This window comes from Macaca thibetana, chromosome 10, assembly GCF_024542745.1.
Source record: "Macaca thibetana thibetana isolate TM-01 chromosome 10, ASM2454274v1, whole genome shotgun sequence".
Classification (NCBI taxonomy): Eukaryota; Metazoa; Chordata; class Mammalia; order Primates; family Cercopithecidae; genus Macaca; species Macaca thibetana.
The window spans coordinates 11,891,329-11,907,900 of record NC_065587.1 but is presented as its reverse complement, the minus strand read 5'-3'; the positions used below and the strand labels follow the sequence as shown (position 1 = coordinate 11,907,900).

General features: G+C 49.2%; 2 protein-coding genes across 4 annotated transcripts in view; both read left to right on the top strand.

Annotated features, from left to right (window-relative positions):
* LOC126963734 (DNA dC->dU-editing enzyme APOBEC-3G) overlaps window positions 1–16,572 on the top strand; it is a 105,490-nt gene that overhangs the window by 19,672 nt on the left and 69,246 nt on the right. The gene's annotated exons all lie outside the window — the stretch shown is intronic.
* APOBEC3C (apolipoprotein B mRNA editing enzyme catalytic subunit 3C) lies at window positions 8,325–16,306 on the top strand. Its single transcript, XM_050806375.1, has 5 exons — window positions 8,325–8,329; window positions 10,410–10,496; window positions 11,863–12,019; window positions 13,723–14,002; window positions 14,227–16,306. The coding sequence occupies exons 2-5, from the start codon at window positions 10,480–10,482 to the stop codon at window positions 14,343–14,345; spliced, it is 573 nt and encodes a 190-aa protein (XP_050662332.1). The 5' UTR covers window positions 8,325–8,329; window positions 10,410–10,479; the 3' UTR covers window positions 14,346–16,306.

Here is a 16,572-nt window from a genome sequence, read left to right as displayed (position 1 = left end):
TGCGGTGGCTTACGCCTGTAATCCCAGCTCTCAGGGAGGCCAGAGGCAGGAGGACAGCTTGAACCCAGGAGTTGGAGACCTGCCTGGGCAATATAGCGAGACCCTGTTCTCCACAAAACGGAAGAAAAAAAAAGACAGAAAAAAAAGGTGTAAAAGTAAGAATCACCAAAACTGACTCAAAATGAAAAAAAAAAAAAAATCACTCAATGAGGTCGATCATCAATGAGGACACTGAAAAGGTAACCAATCCTTACCTAACCTCAGGCCTTGATGGCTTTACTGGCAATTTATACCAAATTGTCAATGAACAAATCATTCCACATTACAGAAACTACTCCAGAGAAAAGAAAATGATGGGAAGCTTCCCAAATCATGACCCAGGATTATCACAACCCTGATACTACAACTGGGCAAAAATAGAACACAATTTTTTAAAAACTATAATTCATGAGTAACTTCAATCAAAGAGACGTGGCAGCCCAGGATCTGAAGAATCCCTGACTAAAAAGGCATTAAATCCAGCTGGGCGCCGTGACTCACGCCTGTAATCCCAGTACTTTGGGAGACTGAGGTGGGCAGATCGCCTGAGGTCAGGAGTTCAAGACCAGCCTGGCCAACATGGTGAAACCCCCCTCTCTAGTAAAGACACAAAAATTGGCCGGGCATGGTGATGCATGCCTGTAATCCCAGCACTTTGGGAGGCCAAGGTTGGCAAATCACCTGAGTTCGAGACCAGCCTGGTCAACATGGTGAAACCTCGTGTCTACTAAAGATACAAAAATTTAGCTGGGCGTGGTGGCATGTGCCTGTAATCCCAGCTACTAGGGAGGCTGCGGCAGGAGAATTGCTTAAACCGGGGAGGCGGAGGTTGCAGTGAGCCAAGATTGTGCCACTGCACTCCAGCCTGGGTGACAGGGCAAGACTCCGTCTCAAAAAAACAAAAACAAAAACAGAAAACAAAAATTAGCCAGATGTGTTGGCAGGCACCTGTAATCCCAGCTACCGGGGAGGTTGAGGCAGGAGAATCACTTGAACCCAGGAGGCAGAGGTTGCAGTGAGCCGAGATCACGCCACTGCACTCCAGGCTGGGTGATAGAGCAAGACTCAGTCTCAAGAAAAAAAAAAAAAGACATGAAATCTGAAGGCCCCAGAGCTGATGGCTTCCCAGAGCTGGGCAGGTCCACACTCCCTGAGCCTCAGGACCAAGTATCCGTGTGTTTGAGTGACAAGGGGCCTCAGAAGCTACATGTGGGAGTCCTGAGACTTCCACTCTGTGCTGCTACACACATTGTCCCATCTGTCCTGTATCTTTTCTTAAAGCCAAGGAAATGCATACTGGGTGAAAACTAGCATGTCTCTTTTGATAGTGAATCCAAACCACAAGCCAGTACTCCTTGTCAAACAGAATCATGTTACAACTATATCAGTTGATTAAAAATATAAAAATTGGCTGGATGTGAAGGTGAACACGTGTAATCCCAGCTACTTGGGAGGCTGAGGCAGGAAAATAGCTAGAATCCAGGAGGCGGAGGTTGCAGTGAGCTGAGATCACGCCACTGTACTCCAGCCTGGGCAACAGAGCAAGACTCCATCTCAAAAAATAAAATACAATAAAACAAAACAAAACAAAACAAAATAGTATCTTAGAAGATGCAAAGACAGCTTAGAAGCTATCTTAAGAGCTTGAAGCGTGCTGCCATGCCAAAGAAAGCATTCCCAGTTCAACAAAACTCTTAGCGAGCCTTCTTAATCTCATAAAAGGTTTCTAGATAAAAGGTTCGTGTACTACAAATAACACAAAAATGGGCAAAGGATATGCATAGGCAATTTATAGAAGAAATGAAATAAGCAATAAAATATGCAAAATTGGACAGCCTTATTAATACACAGGTAAACACTAGTGGGAATATCAACTGGGAATATCACTTTGGAGAGTGTGGCAGACACTAAAGGTGGGCTCACCCAAATGAATGAAAATAAAATGTAATGCAAATAGTAACCAAAAGAGAGCAGCAGCGGCTATGCTAATATTAGATAAAATATATTTTAACCAGATGTAGTGGCTCATGCCTGTAATCCCAGCTACTCAGGAGGCTGAGGTGGGAGGATTGCTTGAGCCCAGGAGTTCAAGACCAGCCTGGGCAACATAGTGAGACCCTATCTCTTTAAAAAAAAATTGAGTTTAAATGAAGAAAGGTTATAAGACACGAAGAAATACTTTTTTTTTTTTTTTTTTTTTTTTGACAGGGATTCACTCTTGTTGCCCAGGCTAGAGTGCAATGCCGTGATCCTGGCTCACTGTAACCTCTGCCTCCCAGGTGCAAGTGATTCTCCTGCCTCTGTCTCCCAAATAATGGGGATTACAGGTGTGCACCAGCACGCACAGCTAATTTTTTGTATTTTTAGTAGAGACAAGGTTTCACCATATTGGCCAGGCTGGTCTCAAATTCCCGACCTCAAGTGATCCTCTCGCCTTGGCCTCCCAAAGTGCTTGGATTACAGCTGTGAGCCACTGTGCCCAGCTGGACACTATATATTAATAAAAGTTTTAATGCATCAAGAAGTATAACAGTTATACAAATTTACACACCAAGGCCAGGTGCATTGGCTCATGCCTGTAATCCCAGAACTTTGGGAGGCCAAGGTGAGCTGATCACCTGAGGTCAGGAGTTCGAGACCAGCCTGACCAACATGATGAAACCCCGTCTCTACAAAAAATACAAAATTAGCCGGACATGGTGGCGCATGCCTGTAATCCCAGCTGCTCGGAAGGCTGAAGCAGGAGAATCACTTGAACCCAGGAGGTGGAGGTTGCAGTGAGCCAAGATCTCGCCATTGCACTCCAGCCTGGCCGACAGAGCGAGACTGTATCAAAAGAAAAAAAAAAAAAAGATTTACACACTTAATAACAGATCATCAAAATATATGAGGCAAAAATTAACAGAATTGAGGGAGAATTAAAGTTCTACAATAATTGGAGACTTCAGTGCTCGATGCTCAATAATGGACAGAACAACCAGATAGAAAAAAAGGAAGGAAATAGAGAACTCAACACAATAAGCCAACCAGATCTAACAGACATATACAGAACACTTCACCCAATGACAGCGGATAGCCACTGTGGAAAACAGCACGGCAGTTCCTCAAAAAACTAAACATAGAATGGCCAGATGACCCAGCAATTCCGCTGCCGGGTGTACACTCAAAAACATTGAAAGCAGAGTCTCCGAGAGATATTTGTACACCCACAGAAGCAACCCAGGTTTTCATCAATACGTGAATGGAGAGGCAAAATGTGGTCTACACATACAATGGAGTATTATTCAGCCTAGAAAAGGAAGGAAGTTCTGACCCATGCTACAACATGGATGAACCTTGAGGATATTATGCTGAGTAAAATAAACCAATCACATAAAGAGAAACACTGAATGATTCCACTTATATGACGCACTTAGAATATTCAGAATGGCCAGCCCAGTGCAGTGGCTCATACCTGTAATCCCAGCACTTTGGGAGCCCAGGTGAGCGGATCACCTGAGGTCAGGAGTTTTTTGTTTGTTTGTTTGTTTGTTTGTTTTGAGACAGGCTGTGTCACCCAGGCTGGAGTGCAGTGGCATGATCTCAGTTCACTGCAGCCTCCAGCTCCCGGGCTGAAGCAATTCTCCTGCCTCAGTCTCCCGAGTTGCTGGGATTACAGGGGCCCGCTACCATGCCCGGCTAATTTATTTATTTATTTATTTATTTATTTAATTTTGAGACAGAATCTTGCTCTGTCTCTTAGGCTGGAGTGAAATGGCATGATCTCGGCTCACTGCAACCTCCACCTCCTGGGTTCAAGCAATTCTTCTGCCTCAGCCTCCTGAGTAGCTGAGACTACAAGCGCCCGCCACCACACCCAGCTAATTTTTTTTTTTTTTTTTTTGTATTTTTAGTAGAAACAGGGTTTCACCGTGTTGGCCAGGATGGTCTTGATCTCCTGACCTTGTGATCTGCCCGCCTCAGCCTCCCGAAGTGCTGGGATTACAGGCATGAGCCACCATGCCTGGACAATTTTTGTATTTTTAGTAGAGACAAGGTTTCACCATGTTGGCCAGGCTGGTCTCAAACTCCTGACCTTATGATCCATCTGCCTTGGCCTCCCAAAGTGCTGACATTACAGGCGTGAGCCACTTTGCCCAGCAGCGTCAGGACTTCAAGATCAGCCTGGCCAACATGCCGAAACCACGTCTCTACTAAAAATACAAAAATAGCCAGGCATGTTGGGATATGCCTGTAATCCCAGCTACTTGGGAGGCTAAGGCACGAAGAATCGCTTGAACCTGGGAGGCAGAGGTTGCAGTGAGCCAAGATCGTGCCACTGCACTCTAGCCTGGGTGACAGAGCGAGACTCCATCTCAAAACAAAAACAAACAAACAAACAAACAAAGAGTATTCAAAATGGTAAAGACAGAAAGTAGAATGGTGGGTGCCAGGGCTGGCAGAAGAGAGAATGGGGAGGAGGGAATGAGAAGTTTGCGTTTAATGGGTGCAGAGTTTCAGTCTTACAAGATAAAAAGAGCCTGCTTGGCGTGGGGGCTCACGTCTGTAATCCCAGCACTTTGGGGAGCCGAGGCAGGTGGATCATTTGAGGTCAGGAGTTCAAGACCAGCCTGGCCAACATGGTGAAAGCCTGTCTCTACTAAAAATACAAAAATTAGCTGGGTGTGGTGGCGCCTGCCTGTAATACCAGCAACTTGGGAGACTGAAGCAGGAGAATCGCTTGATCCCAGGAGGCCGAAGTCGTGATGAACAGTGATCGTGCCACCAGCACTCCAGCCTGGACGACAGAGCGAGACTCTGTCTCAAAAAAAAGAAAGAAAAAAAAAAAAAAAGGAAAAAAAAAGAAAAGAGCCATGGAGAGGGATGGTGGTGGTGGTTGCACAACATTAAGAATATGTCTAATGTGTTTAATACCGCTAAACTCTGTACTTAAAATTGTCAAGATGGTAGATTTTATGTTATGTATAAATTACCACAACATTTTTAAAATTGGAAAAAAAGAAAACCAGGAGCAAAAATTTTACCAGAGCAATAAGTAGATGACAGGCACATGAAAAAGACATTCGACATCATTAGCCATTAGAGAAGTGAACATTAAAACCACAATATTACCACGGACCTATCAGACTTATCAATGGCTAAAATAACACAGTGGCAGCGCCAAATGCTGGAGAAACTGGATCATTTATACATTGCTGGGGAGAATATAAAATAGTACAGCTATTCTCCAATTTAGTTTAGCAGTTTCTTTCTTTCTTCCTTCCTTTCTTCCTTCCTTCCTTCCTTCTTTTCTTCCTTCCTTCCTTCTTTCTTTCCTTCCTTCCTTCTTTCTTGAGATAGTTTCTCGCTCTGTCACCTAGGCTGCAGTGCAGTGGCACGATCTCAGCTCACTGCAACCTCTGCCTCCCGGGTTCAATTCATTCTCCTACCTCAGCTTCCTAAGTAGCTGGGACTACAAGTGCGCACCACCACGCCCAGCTAATTTTTGTATTTTTAGTAGAGACGGGGTTTCATCATGTTGACCAGGATGGTCCCTATCTCTTGACCTCATGATCTGCCCGCCTCAGCCTCCCAACGTGCTGGGATTACAAGAGTGAGCCACCGCGACCGGCCAAGTAGTTTCTTTTTTTTTTTTTTTTTTTTTTTTGAGACGAAGTCTTGCCCTGTCGCCCAAGCTGGAGTGCAGTGGCGCGATCTCTGCTCACTGCAAGCTCCGCCGCCTCCTGGGTTCATGCCATTCTCCTGCCTCAGCCTCCCTAGAAGCTGGGACTACAGGCGCCCGCCACCATGCCCGGCTAATTTTTTTGTATTTTTAGTAGAGACTAGGTTTCACCGTGTTCGCCAGGATGGTCTCGATCTCCTGACCTCATGATCCACCAGCCTCGGCCTCCCCAACTGCTGGGATTACAGGCGTGAGTCACTGTGCCCAGCCAGTAGTTTCTTATAAAACTAAACATGTACTTAACATACAGTTCAGCAATTGCACTCTTGGGCATTTATTCCAGAGAAATGAAAACTTATGTTCACATTTTTAAAAAAACAACAAAAACCTGTGTTCATTGCAGCTTTGTTCACAATAGCCAAAAACAGCAACCAATCTAAACATCCAGTGGGCGAATGGTTCAACCTGCTGTGGTACATCCGTGCCATGAATCGTGCCCTGCAATGGAAACAAACAACCTATGGAAATCAGCAACAATTCAGATGAACCTCAAGGGTATTATGCTGAGTGAAAAACGTCAATGACGAACAATTCCATACACACATTCCATGTATAATCATATACTGATGATTCCATATATAGCAAAAGAAATCATATCAGAAGATCCCATATATATATATTCTAGATATATATTCCATACAATCATATACTAAAGATCCAATATATATAACCTTCTTTTTTATATTTATATTTATTATTTTATTTTATGTTATTTTGAGATGATGTTTCATTCTTGTTGCCCACGTTTGAGTGCAATGGCGCGATCTGGGCTCACAGCAACCTCTGTCTCCCGGGTTCAAGTAATTTTCCTGCCTCAGCCTCCCGAGTAGCTGGGATTACAGGCAAGCACCACAACACCTGGCTAATTTTGTATTCTTTTTTAGTAGAGACAGGGTTTCTCCATGTTGGTCAGGATGGTCTCGAACTCCCAACCTTAGGAGATCCCCCCCACGTCAGCCTCCCAAAGTTCTGGGATTACAGGTGTGAGCCACCGCACCCGGTCTATTTTTTTTTTTTTTTTTTTGAGATGGAGTCTTGCTCTGTCGCCTAGGTTGGAATACAGTGGTGAGATCTCCACTCACTGCAACATCCACTTCCCGGGTTCCAGCTATTTTCCTGCCTCAGCCTCCCAGGTAGCTGGGACTACAGGTGTGTGCCACCATGCCTGGCTAATTTTTTTTTTTTTTTTTTTTTTTTTAGTCGTGACAGGGTTTCACCATGTTGGTCAGGCTGGTCTTGATCTCCTGACGTCAAGTGATCCCGCCCACCTCGCCTTCCAAAGTGCTGGTATTACAGGTATGAGCTACCGCAATCAGCCATTTTTAACCTTCTTCAAATAAAATTACACAGGTGGAAAAAGTTTTTCTTTTCTTTTCTTTTTTTTTTTTTTTTTTTTTTTTTTTGAGACAGGGTCTTACTCTGTCGCCCAGGCTGGTGTGCGGTGATGCAATCATGGCTCAAGTGATCCTCCCCCCTCAACCTCCCTAGTAGCTGGAATTACAGGTGTGCACCATCACATCTGGCTAATTTGTTTTTGTTTTTGTAGAGACGGGTTTCACCATGTTGGCCAGGCTGGTCTTGAACTTCTGATATCAAGTGATCCGCCCGCCTCGGCCTCCCACAGTGCTGGGATTACTGGTATGAGCTACCACACCTCGCCCGAAAACATTTTCAAAATAATAAAATGGGCTGGGCAAGTGGCTCACGCCTGCAGTTAGAGGCCTGGAGACTTTAAGTAAACCACCCAAGGTCACACAGTAAGGAAGGGGGGATCTCAGAGTTGCCTGGCTGCAAAACTGGTGTCCCTTCCCCACTGTGCCTTAACTGCCGCCTTACAGCTGGGTTTGACGATGCCTCCCTGGTCTAGGGTTATTATTCCATTTTCTTCTACGAAGTGTGTTTCTGATAAACGGAATTGATTATTTTCCACCCATGGTCCTTTGTCCATCTCTTTCTGATGGCAACAGAAAACTTCACCTTCAAGGGCTGCGCCTCTGCCCACCGCCGCACCGTCTGAAAAGTAAGGAGCGCCTCTGGTCGGCCGCTGCATCGTCTGGGCAGTGAGGAGCGCCTCTGCCCCGCCGCGGCACCGCCTGGGAAGTGAGTAACGCCTCTGCCCCGCTGCCCCACCGTCTGGGAAGCGAGGAGCGCCTCTGCCCGGCTGCCCCACCGTGGGCAGCGAGGAGCGCCTCTGCCCGGCTGCCCCACCGTCTGGGAAGCGAGGAGCGCCTCTGCCCGGCTGCCCCACCGTCTGGGAAGCGAGGAGAGCCTCTGCCCGGCTGCCCCACCGTCTGGGAAGTGAGGAGCGCCTCTGCCCGGCTGCCCCACCGTCTGGGAAGGGAGGAGCGCCTCTGCCCGGCTGCCCCACCGTCTGGGAAGTGAGGAGCGCCTCTGCCCAGCCCCCACACCGTCTGGGAAGGGAGGAGCGCCTCTGGAAGGCTGCGGAGCAACCCTCCAGCTGTGAAGTGGCAGCCCTGTGTGTGATCTTTCTGCTCTCCCCAAGTTTTCATTTTCGACAGTAAAATGTACTTTTAAATTAAAAGATTTATATTGGGGAAGGGGGGGGGGAGAGAGAGAGAGAGAGAGAAAGAGAGAGAGAGAGAGAAGAAAGGAAAGAAAGAAAGAAAACTTCACCTTCCAAAAACAACCACTAGGAGTCCGCTTTGTGCAGAGGTAGGACAAGCTTCCATGCGGGTAGGGGCGCTGCTGCACCCCCTCCCACCCAGGCATCCTCCTCCCTATCTGCCTTCGGGTGGCAGCCAGAGGAGTTCAGAGCCTCTACAGAGAGCACAACTTCTCCAGCTGGACTGAAGGGGGCCTGCCCCTCCACACCTGTGGGTATTTCTCGAAAGGTGGAGATGAGAGACTGAGAAAGGAAATAAGACACAGAGACAAAGTATAGAGGAAGAAAAGTGGGCCCAGGGGACGGGCGCTCAGCATACGGAGGACCGGCACCAGCACTGGTCTCTGAGTTCCCTTAGTATTTATTGATCACTGTCTCTACCATCTTGGTGAGGGGGACGTGGCAGGACTATAAGCTAATAGTGGGGAGGGGGTCAGCAGTCCCTGATGTAGGGTCCGGCCCTATGGGGCTTAGCAGGTATTCTCCCCGTGTGTGGAGACGAGTGATTGTAAGAAATAAAGACACAAAACAAAGAGATAAAGAGAAAACAGCTGGGCCCGGGGGACCACTACCACCAAGACGTGGAGACCAGTAGTGGCCCCAAATGGTTGGGCGCACTGTTATTTATTGCACACAAAACAAGGGGGCAGGGTTAGGAGGGTGAATCGTCCAAGTGATTGATAAGGTCAAGCAAGTAACGTCATCATAGAACAGGGGGCCCTTCCCTACAGGTAGTCAAAGCAGAGAGGGAAGGCAGCGTAAGTCAGCCTTTTCTTCTATGCACTTATCAGAAAGATCAAAGACTTCAAGGCTTTCACTATTTCTTCTACCGCTATCTTCTAAGAACGTCAAAGAGGAACCAGGAGTACGTGAGGAACATGAAAGTGGACAAGGAGCATGACCATTAAAGCACAGCACTACAGGGAGGGGTTTAGGCCTCCGGATGACTGCGGGCAGGCCTGGATAAGATCCAGCCTCCCACAAGAAACGGGTGGAGCAGAGCGTTCCCTGACTCCTCCAAGAAAAGGGAGACTCCCTTTCCCGGTCTGCTAAGTAACGGGTGCTCTCTTGGCAGGGGCGTCACCGCTTGACCAAGGAGCCTTCAAGCGGCCCTTACGCAGGTGGGACAGAGGGCTCACCTCTTGTATTCTCGGTCATTTCTCACAACATCCCTTCAGCACTTGACCATATACCCACCAGTTACATAATAATATTGATATTACTCTTAATAAAGGAGTGTAATATTAAAGAGTAATAAAGAGTAATATTAAAAGCTAATGATTAATGTCTATACTAATGATTGATAATGTCCATGATGATCTCTACATCTAATTTGTATTATAACTATTCTTATTGTAAGTATATTCTTTACTATACTGAAACAGTTTGTGCCTTCAGTCTCTTGCCTCAGCACCTGGGTCATCCTCCACCCACACCTCTGAGGGGCTGACCTGCGCCCCACCTTCTGGAAGCTGGGAGGTTGGAAGAGGGAAGGCATGCAATGGACCCAGCACACAGCTGGGAACTTGAGGCACACCTAAGCCTTCACTTGTGCTGTGCGGAGTCCACACTTCCTTCCCCACTGGAGTCTCAAAACCTCCCTCACTCAACAGGGAGGTGCTGCTCAAAGTTCTGGGCACACATTAGGGCTGGGGAGGGGGCGGTGGAGAGGGGGCTCCAGCCTGTCCATCCACCAGACAAGGGGGCACCTGCCCCTCTCTCAGCCTGGTCTGGACCCGCCTCCCAGGCTCTGGCTGCAATGCCTTTCTCTTTCTCTTTCTTTCTCTTTGCAATTCCGTTGGGTCCTGCCCAAGACAGATAAAGACAGAGCAGCCTGTCTTTGTCTGAGCTTCCTCTGCCAGTGGGAGGGGCCAGAAGAAAACCAGAAAGAGGGCCAGAGTCAGAGAAACGTAAAGCACCCCAGGGTCTCCCACACCAGTGCCTGAGCAGGAACGGGGAGGGGCCATGACTCACAAGGCCCTGGGAGGTCACTTTAAAGAGGGCTGCCCAACTGCAAGGACTCTGTAAACGGGAAGAGAAGCCACAGCACTTCAGAAAAGAGTGGGACTGGACAAGCGTATCTAAGAGGCCGAACATGAATCCACAGATCAGGTACCTCTGCCCGCTCTGTCTGCCAGGCCCCTCCTGCCCCTTCCTGCCTGGTGGTCCTGCTGGGTCTCAGCCCTGGCCTCCCCCTGCCCCAGCCCCACCTCTGGGCTCCCTCCCCTCTGTCTCCCCCGCCGCCGACACTCCCAGCCAGGCTCCTTGCCCTGCTGTGTGGTCGCCCCACTGCTGCTTCTGAATGGGCCACCTTCCCCACCTGCACCAGCCCAGGCCCCCTGCTGAGACTCTCCCCAGAAAGTCACCACTGGGCTGGTGCTCCCCACCCTGGGAGGGTGCTCCCTCTGTGTGTTTCCCACCATTCCTGAGCTCTGGAACTGGGAGAATTGAACCAAAGGATGATTGGGTCAATCCGACATTTTGTTCTCAGCACTTTGATGAAATTTCTGTAAGATTTACTTTGTTTCAATATAAAGTCTTAGGAGAGGGTGTGGGGGAGGGAATGGTCTCTGTACCAGAAAATAAGGCATTTCTTCCAAAGATGCCACCAGTGTGAACAGAGGAGGATGCATATGACCCCAGACACAGGCTCCTCCTTCGTGAGCACCATTCCCCTTTTAAAATGACCCTGGTAACATGGAATGTAGAAAAAATATGATGATTAGGACAAATACCCTTATTTTACCCAGGGCACGGTGGCTTATGCCTGTAATCCTAGCACTTTGGGAGGCTAAGGCGGGTGGATCACTTGTGGTCAGGAGTTCGAGACCAGCCTGGCTAACATGGTGAAAGCCCGTCTCTACTGAAAATACAAAAAATTAGCCAGGCGTGGTGGCGGGCACCTGTAATCCCAGCTACTTGGGAGGCTGAGGCAGGAAAATCCCTGAACCCGGGGGCCGGAGGTTGCAGTGAGCCGAGATTGTGCCACTGCACTCCAGCCTGGGGGACAGAGCGAGATGCCATCTTAAAAAAAAATAAATAAATAAAGGTAGCCTTGGCCTGGGGAATTCGGTGTGATATCATCATCGGACAGGTGAAATGGGAGGAAGGAACTGAGCTGAAATGTTCAAGCAATTATTTCAGGGTGAAGAGTTTTATTGTCTGTTGCATTTTCCTAATGGGTTGGGAGATGTGTGGCAGAAAAACTGGGAGGTTGAGGGTGTCCCATTGGTAGCCCCAGAGCTGGGGTTCCAGATGGGAGAGGTCACTGCAGCCCTGCTGCCCCTGCCAGCATCACCTCCTCTTTCTCTCTCCCAGTCTTCCTGCCTGGGAAAGCAGCAGACATTCTCAGGACTGCGGAGGGATGGGGGAGGCCCAGAGCCCAGGGCCGTCTAGGGAGTGGTGTTCAGTGGGCATCAGCCCCCAGGACTCCGGCGGGGGGGGTCTCTGCATTGGGGTTTCTCTCTTGTGCCCTCAGAAACCCGATGAAGGCAATGGATCCAGGCACATTCTACTTCCAATTTAAAAACCTATGGGAAGCCAACAATCGGAACGAAACCTGGCTGTGCTTCACCGTGGAAGTTATAAAGCAGCACTCAACTGTCTCCTGGGAGACGGGCGTCTTCCGAAACCAGGTAGCACCAAAGTCTTAGTTGCACCCCAAATAGGAGCTAAGCAGCTGGGAATGCAGAAAACACAATAAGTGACGTGCCCGGTGCGGGCTCTCCTGTGTGTACTTTCTTGCCACATGTCTTTTTTTTTTTTCTTTTTTTTTCTTTCTTTTTTTTTTTTTTTTTTTTTTTGATATGGAGTCTCGCTCTGTTACCCAGACTGGAATGCAGTGGCGCTATCTCAGCTCACGGCAACCTCTGCTTCCCGGGTTCAAGTGAGTCTCCTGCCTCAGTCTCCCAAGTAGCTGGGATTACAGGTGCCTGCCACCACACCCAGCTAATTTTTTTGTATTTTTAGTACAAATGAGATTTCACCATGTTGGCCAGGCTGGTTTCAAACTCCTGACCTCAAGTGATCCACCAGCCTTGGCCTCCCAAAGTGCTAGGATTACAGGCGTGAGACACCATGTCTGGCCTCCTCCCCACATTTTTTAAGTCCGTGGCCCAGATCTTCCTCCCTGACTCTCCTGTGATCAGATTGTGGAGGGGTTTTGCTTCTTCCCAAAAGGCCTTGTTTAGCACCCAGCACCCTCACTCTTGACTTTGTTCCCCAAAATCTTGTCATGGAGCTGTACATCCGGCAGTCCTCGGGAAACAGCAGCTGTGGGAAGCAGGGGGTGTGGTGTCCAGCTCTGTGTCTGGGCCAGTCACTGCTGGGCTCGTGGGGCCGCCCCTGCCACTGCCCTGATTCCTCAGCAGAAGGCAGGCAGGGACCAAGGCAGACCCCAGAGGGCCAGGCCATAGCAGGGGCTGAGGATGCCTGGTGAATGGATAGCTGGGAGAAAATATGGCAGAATTCACACATAAGTCTATGAGACAGGGAAAGACTTAATAAAATAAAGAAGGAAGGGGCCGGGCACGGTGCAGTGGCTCATGCCTGTAATCCCAGCACTTTGGGAGGCTGAGGCAGGCAGATCATGAGGTCAGGGATTCGAGACCAGCCTGGCTAACATGATGAAACCCCATCTCTACTAAAAATACAAAGATTAGCCAGGTGTGGAGGTGCATGCCTATAATCCCAGCTACTCAGGAGGCTGAGGCAGGAGAATCGCTTGAACCTGGGAGGCAGAGGTTGCAGTGAGCCAAGATTGTGCCACTGCACTCCAGCCTGGGTGGCAGAGCAAGACTCCATCTCAGAAAAAAATAAAAATAAAAGAATAAAGAAGGAAGGAGAAGGATAGAACAAGGGAAACTCAATGAATAAAACACCCTGGGGCCTACTATGTACCCAGAAAAATGAAAAGTAAAGAAATAAAATAAGGCCATGTATGTGGTTTACCCTCATAGTCCCAGAGCTTTGGGAGGCTGAGGCAGGAGGATCGCTTAAGCCCAAGAGTTTGAGATGAGCCTGGGCAACATGGTGAAACCCCGTCTCTACAAAAATTACAAAAAAAATTAGGCAGGTGTGGCGGCACACACTTGCAGTCCCAGTTAATTGGGAGGCTGAGGTGGGAAGATTCCTTGTGCCTGGGAGGTCAAGACTGCAGTCAGCCCAGATTGCACCACCGCACTCCAGCCTAGGCAACAGAGAGACACCCTGCCTCAAAAATAAATAAATAAGGAAACACCCCCGGGCTCTGGCCCACCTTCTGCTCCCATTGCCTCACCCCTGCACTTCTCCTGCTCCTGGTCTGAGCTCCCCTGCTCTCCTCCTCCTCCTTCCCCAGGTCGATCTTGAGACCCATTGCCATGCAGAAAGGTGCTTCCTCTCCTGGTTCTGCGAGGACATACTGTCTCCTAACACAGACTACCAGGTCACCTGGTACACATCTTGGAGCCCTTGCCTAGATTGTGCAGGGGAGGTGGCCAAGTTCCTGGCCAGGCACAACAATGTGATGCTCACCATCTATACCGCCCGCCTCTACTACTCCCAGTATCCGAATTACCAGCAGGGGCTCCGCAGCCTGAGTGAGAAAGGAGTCTCTGTGAAGATTATGGACTACGAAGGTGAGATGTGGGGTGGCTGAGGTAAGCGGGTTCGGGAGGGACAGCATGAGGGGCAGGTGGGTCTCCAATGCCGTGGGGCGGGGCAGTGTCCCCTGGGAGTCTGTGGGGACGGAGCTGGTGTCCACTGCAACTGGCAGTCAGGAGACCTGGCCTGGGAGGGGAGGGCCCAGGGCCTGGAGAGAGGCCTGCTGGGTCCTCACTGCTTTCTCCTCGTTTTTTCTCAGATTTTAAATATTGTTGGGAAAAGTTTGTGTACGATGATGGTGAGCCATTCAAGCCTTGGAAAGGACTAAAAACCAGCTTTCGATTTCTGAAAAGACGCCTACGGGAGATTCTTCAGTGAGGGGTCTCCCCGGGCCTCATGGTCTGTCTCCTCTAGCCTCCTGCTCATGCTGCACAGGCCTCCCCTCCACCCTGGACCAGCTCTGTTTCTGCCTGGTCATCCTGAGCCCCTCCTGCCCTCAGGGCCATTCCACTGTGCTCCCCTGCCTCACCGCCTCCTCCCCGCTCTCCCAGGCTCTTCCTTCAGAGGCCCCTTTCTGCCTCCATGGCTACCCATCCACCCCCTCAGACCCCATTCCTCCAGCCTGCGTGCCCCTGACCTGGCTCTTCCCATCTCCCCAGCATAACCAAATCTTACTAAACTCAACCTAGGCTGGGCATGGTGACTCACGCCTGTAATCCCCCAGCACTTTAGGAGGCAAAGGTGGGAGAATCGCTTGAGCCCAGGAGTCCAAGACCAGCCTGGGTCACATGACAAAGCCCCATCTCTACCAAAAAAAAAAAGCTAAATGTGGTGGCATGCACCTGTAGTCCAAGCTACTTGGAAGGCTGAAGTGGGAGGATTACTTGAGCCCTGGAGGTGGAGGCTGGAGTGAACAGAGATCGCACCACTGAACTCCGATCTGGGCAGAGTAGATCGAGACCCTGCCTGAAAATAAATCAATAAATAAACTCAACCTAAATGGGTGTGAATATATGTAAATTGAATACCAGAAGTTTTGAGAAACATCCTTTGTAAATTTCATCCTACGAATTGGGTCATTCATGTCATACCCAGCTAAAACAGAGGCCAGGAGCCAGAGAGGAAAAGCAGTCAGGCCACACGCCATTGCTCCCGAAATGGACTTCTCTGCAAGCCTGACTCCTGAAACTGTGCGTTGTACCCTGAAACCAGCTTTATCCATAGCTTCTGCGATAAATGGCTGTAAGTCTTGGACTCCTTGCTCCAAAAGCAGCAACTCAGCAATGGAACCTCCCAGCTCCCAACCCTTCCTAGTGCCCACGGGCTTTCCCAAAGGGCAAGAGAACATTTCTCCTCCTATAATTGCCATCTCTTTGTTCTCCCGACATGGTGAACACCATCCGGACTGCGTGTATGTCCCAAATTACAATTCTTTCTTTGCTAATGAAATATGAAATTTAGAGGCTCTTCTCCACACTTTAAATTTGACTTGACATTTTCAAGGCAGATGTAAGTTATTAGAGAATGAGACTCTATAAAAATGACCCCTTCATGCCGTGGCCTCCATAGAAGATGCCCCGGGCCAGGTGTCCACACGGCGGGCATTTATTTTCTCGAAGATCTGGAGGCTGCAGGTCCAAGTTCGAGGGTTGGGTGGAGTTGTTTTCTCTGAGGTCAATTCTCCTGGCTGGCAGGGAGTCTCTTCCAGCCGTGTCCTCTGTGGCTTTTCCTCTATGCACCTGCACCTCTGGGGTCTCTCTGCCTCCAAATATCAAATATCAACCTTTTTTTTTTTTTTTCTTTGAGACAGAGTTTTGCTCTTGTTGTCCAGGCTGGAGTGCAATGGCACGATCTCGGCTCACTGCAACCTCTGCCTCCCGAGTTCAAGCGATTCTTCTGCTTCAGCCTCCCAAGTACCTGGGACTAAAGGCATGCGTCACCACACCTGATTAATTTTGTAGTTTTAGTAGAGAAGGGATCTCACCATGTTGGCCATGCTTGCTCTCGAACTCCTGGCCTCAGGTGATCTGCCTGTCTTGGCCTCCCCAAGTGCTGGGATTACAGGTGTGAGCCACTGCCCGCCTGGGATCATATGTTACATGCATATTTGTTTGATAAGCCTGGACTGCAACCACCTACATGAATATTCATAGCTCCTCCTGTAGCCTGTTGAATATGTATGTTTAGCGAACCTCTTCAGCATAAAGCTCCTGCCCCAACCCCTCCTGCTTCTAAATGTCTGTCTCTGGTGTTTCCCAGAGGCTGCTTTTCCCAGGCTGTAGGATGGCCACCTTGCAGGCTATCACCCTTATCAAGAAATAAAGTGTTCTTTGTAAATGTATACCTTGTATAATTTTTAGGTCTCTGCACCATGGGAGCACGCTACCAGGGGAAGGGAGCTGTGAGACCCACAGGGAGGCCCCAGACAGGCTGGCGTGGGACACCAGCCGCTGCCCTTCCATGACATGGGGACAAGAGAGGGCAAAACTTCATCCTACCAGGGAGCAACTCCGGGCCGGAGATGGGGAAGGAGGAGAAGCAGGAAGGAAAGAGCTCAGTTTGGGGGCGCACATGACATCTTGGTGGGACATCTGAGGCCCACACC

Excerpts from the sequence above, each read along its gene's own strand:
- APOBEC3C (XM_050806375.1), top strand. Across the intron at positions 12,020-13,722 it reads CGGGCGTCTTCCGAAACCAG|GTCGATCTTGAGACCCATTG; the intron begins GTAGCACCAAAG and ends CTCCTTCCCCAG. Across the intron at positions 14,003-14,226 it reads GAAGATTATGGACTACGAAG|ATTTTAAATATTGTTGGGAA; the intron begins GTGAGATGTGGG and ends GTTTTTTCTCAG.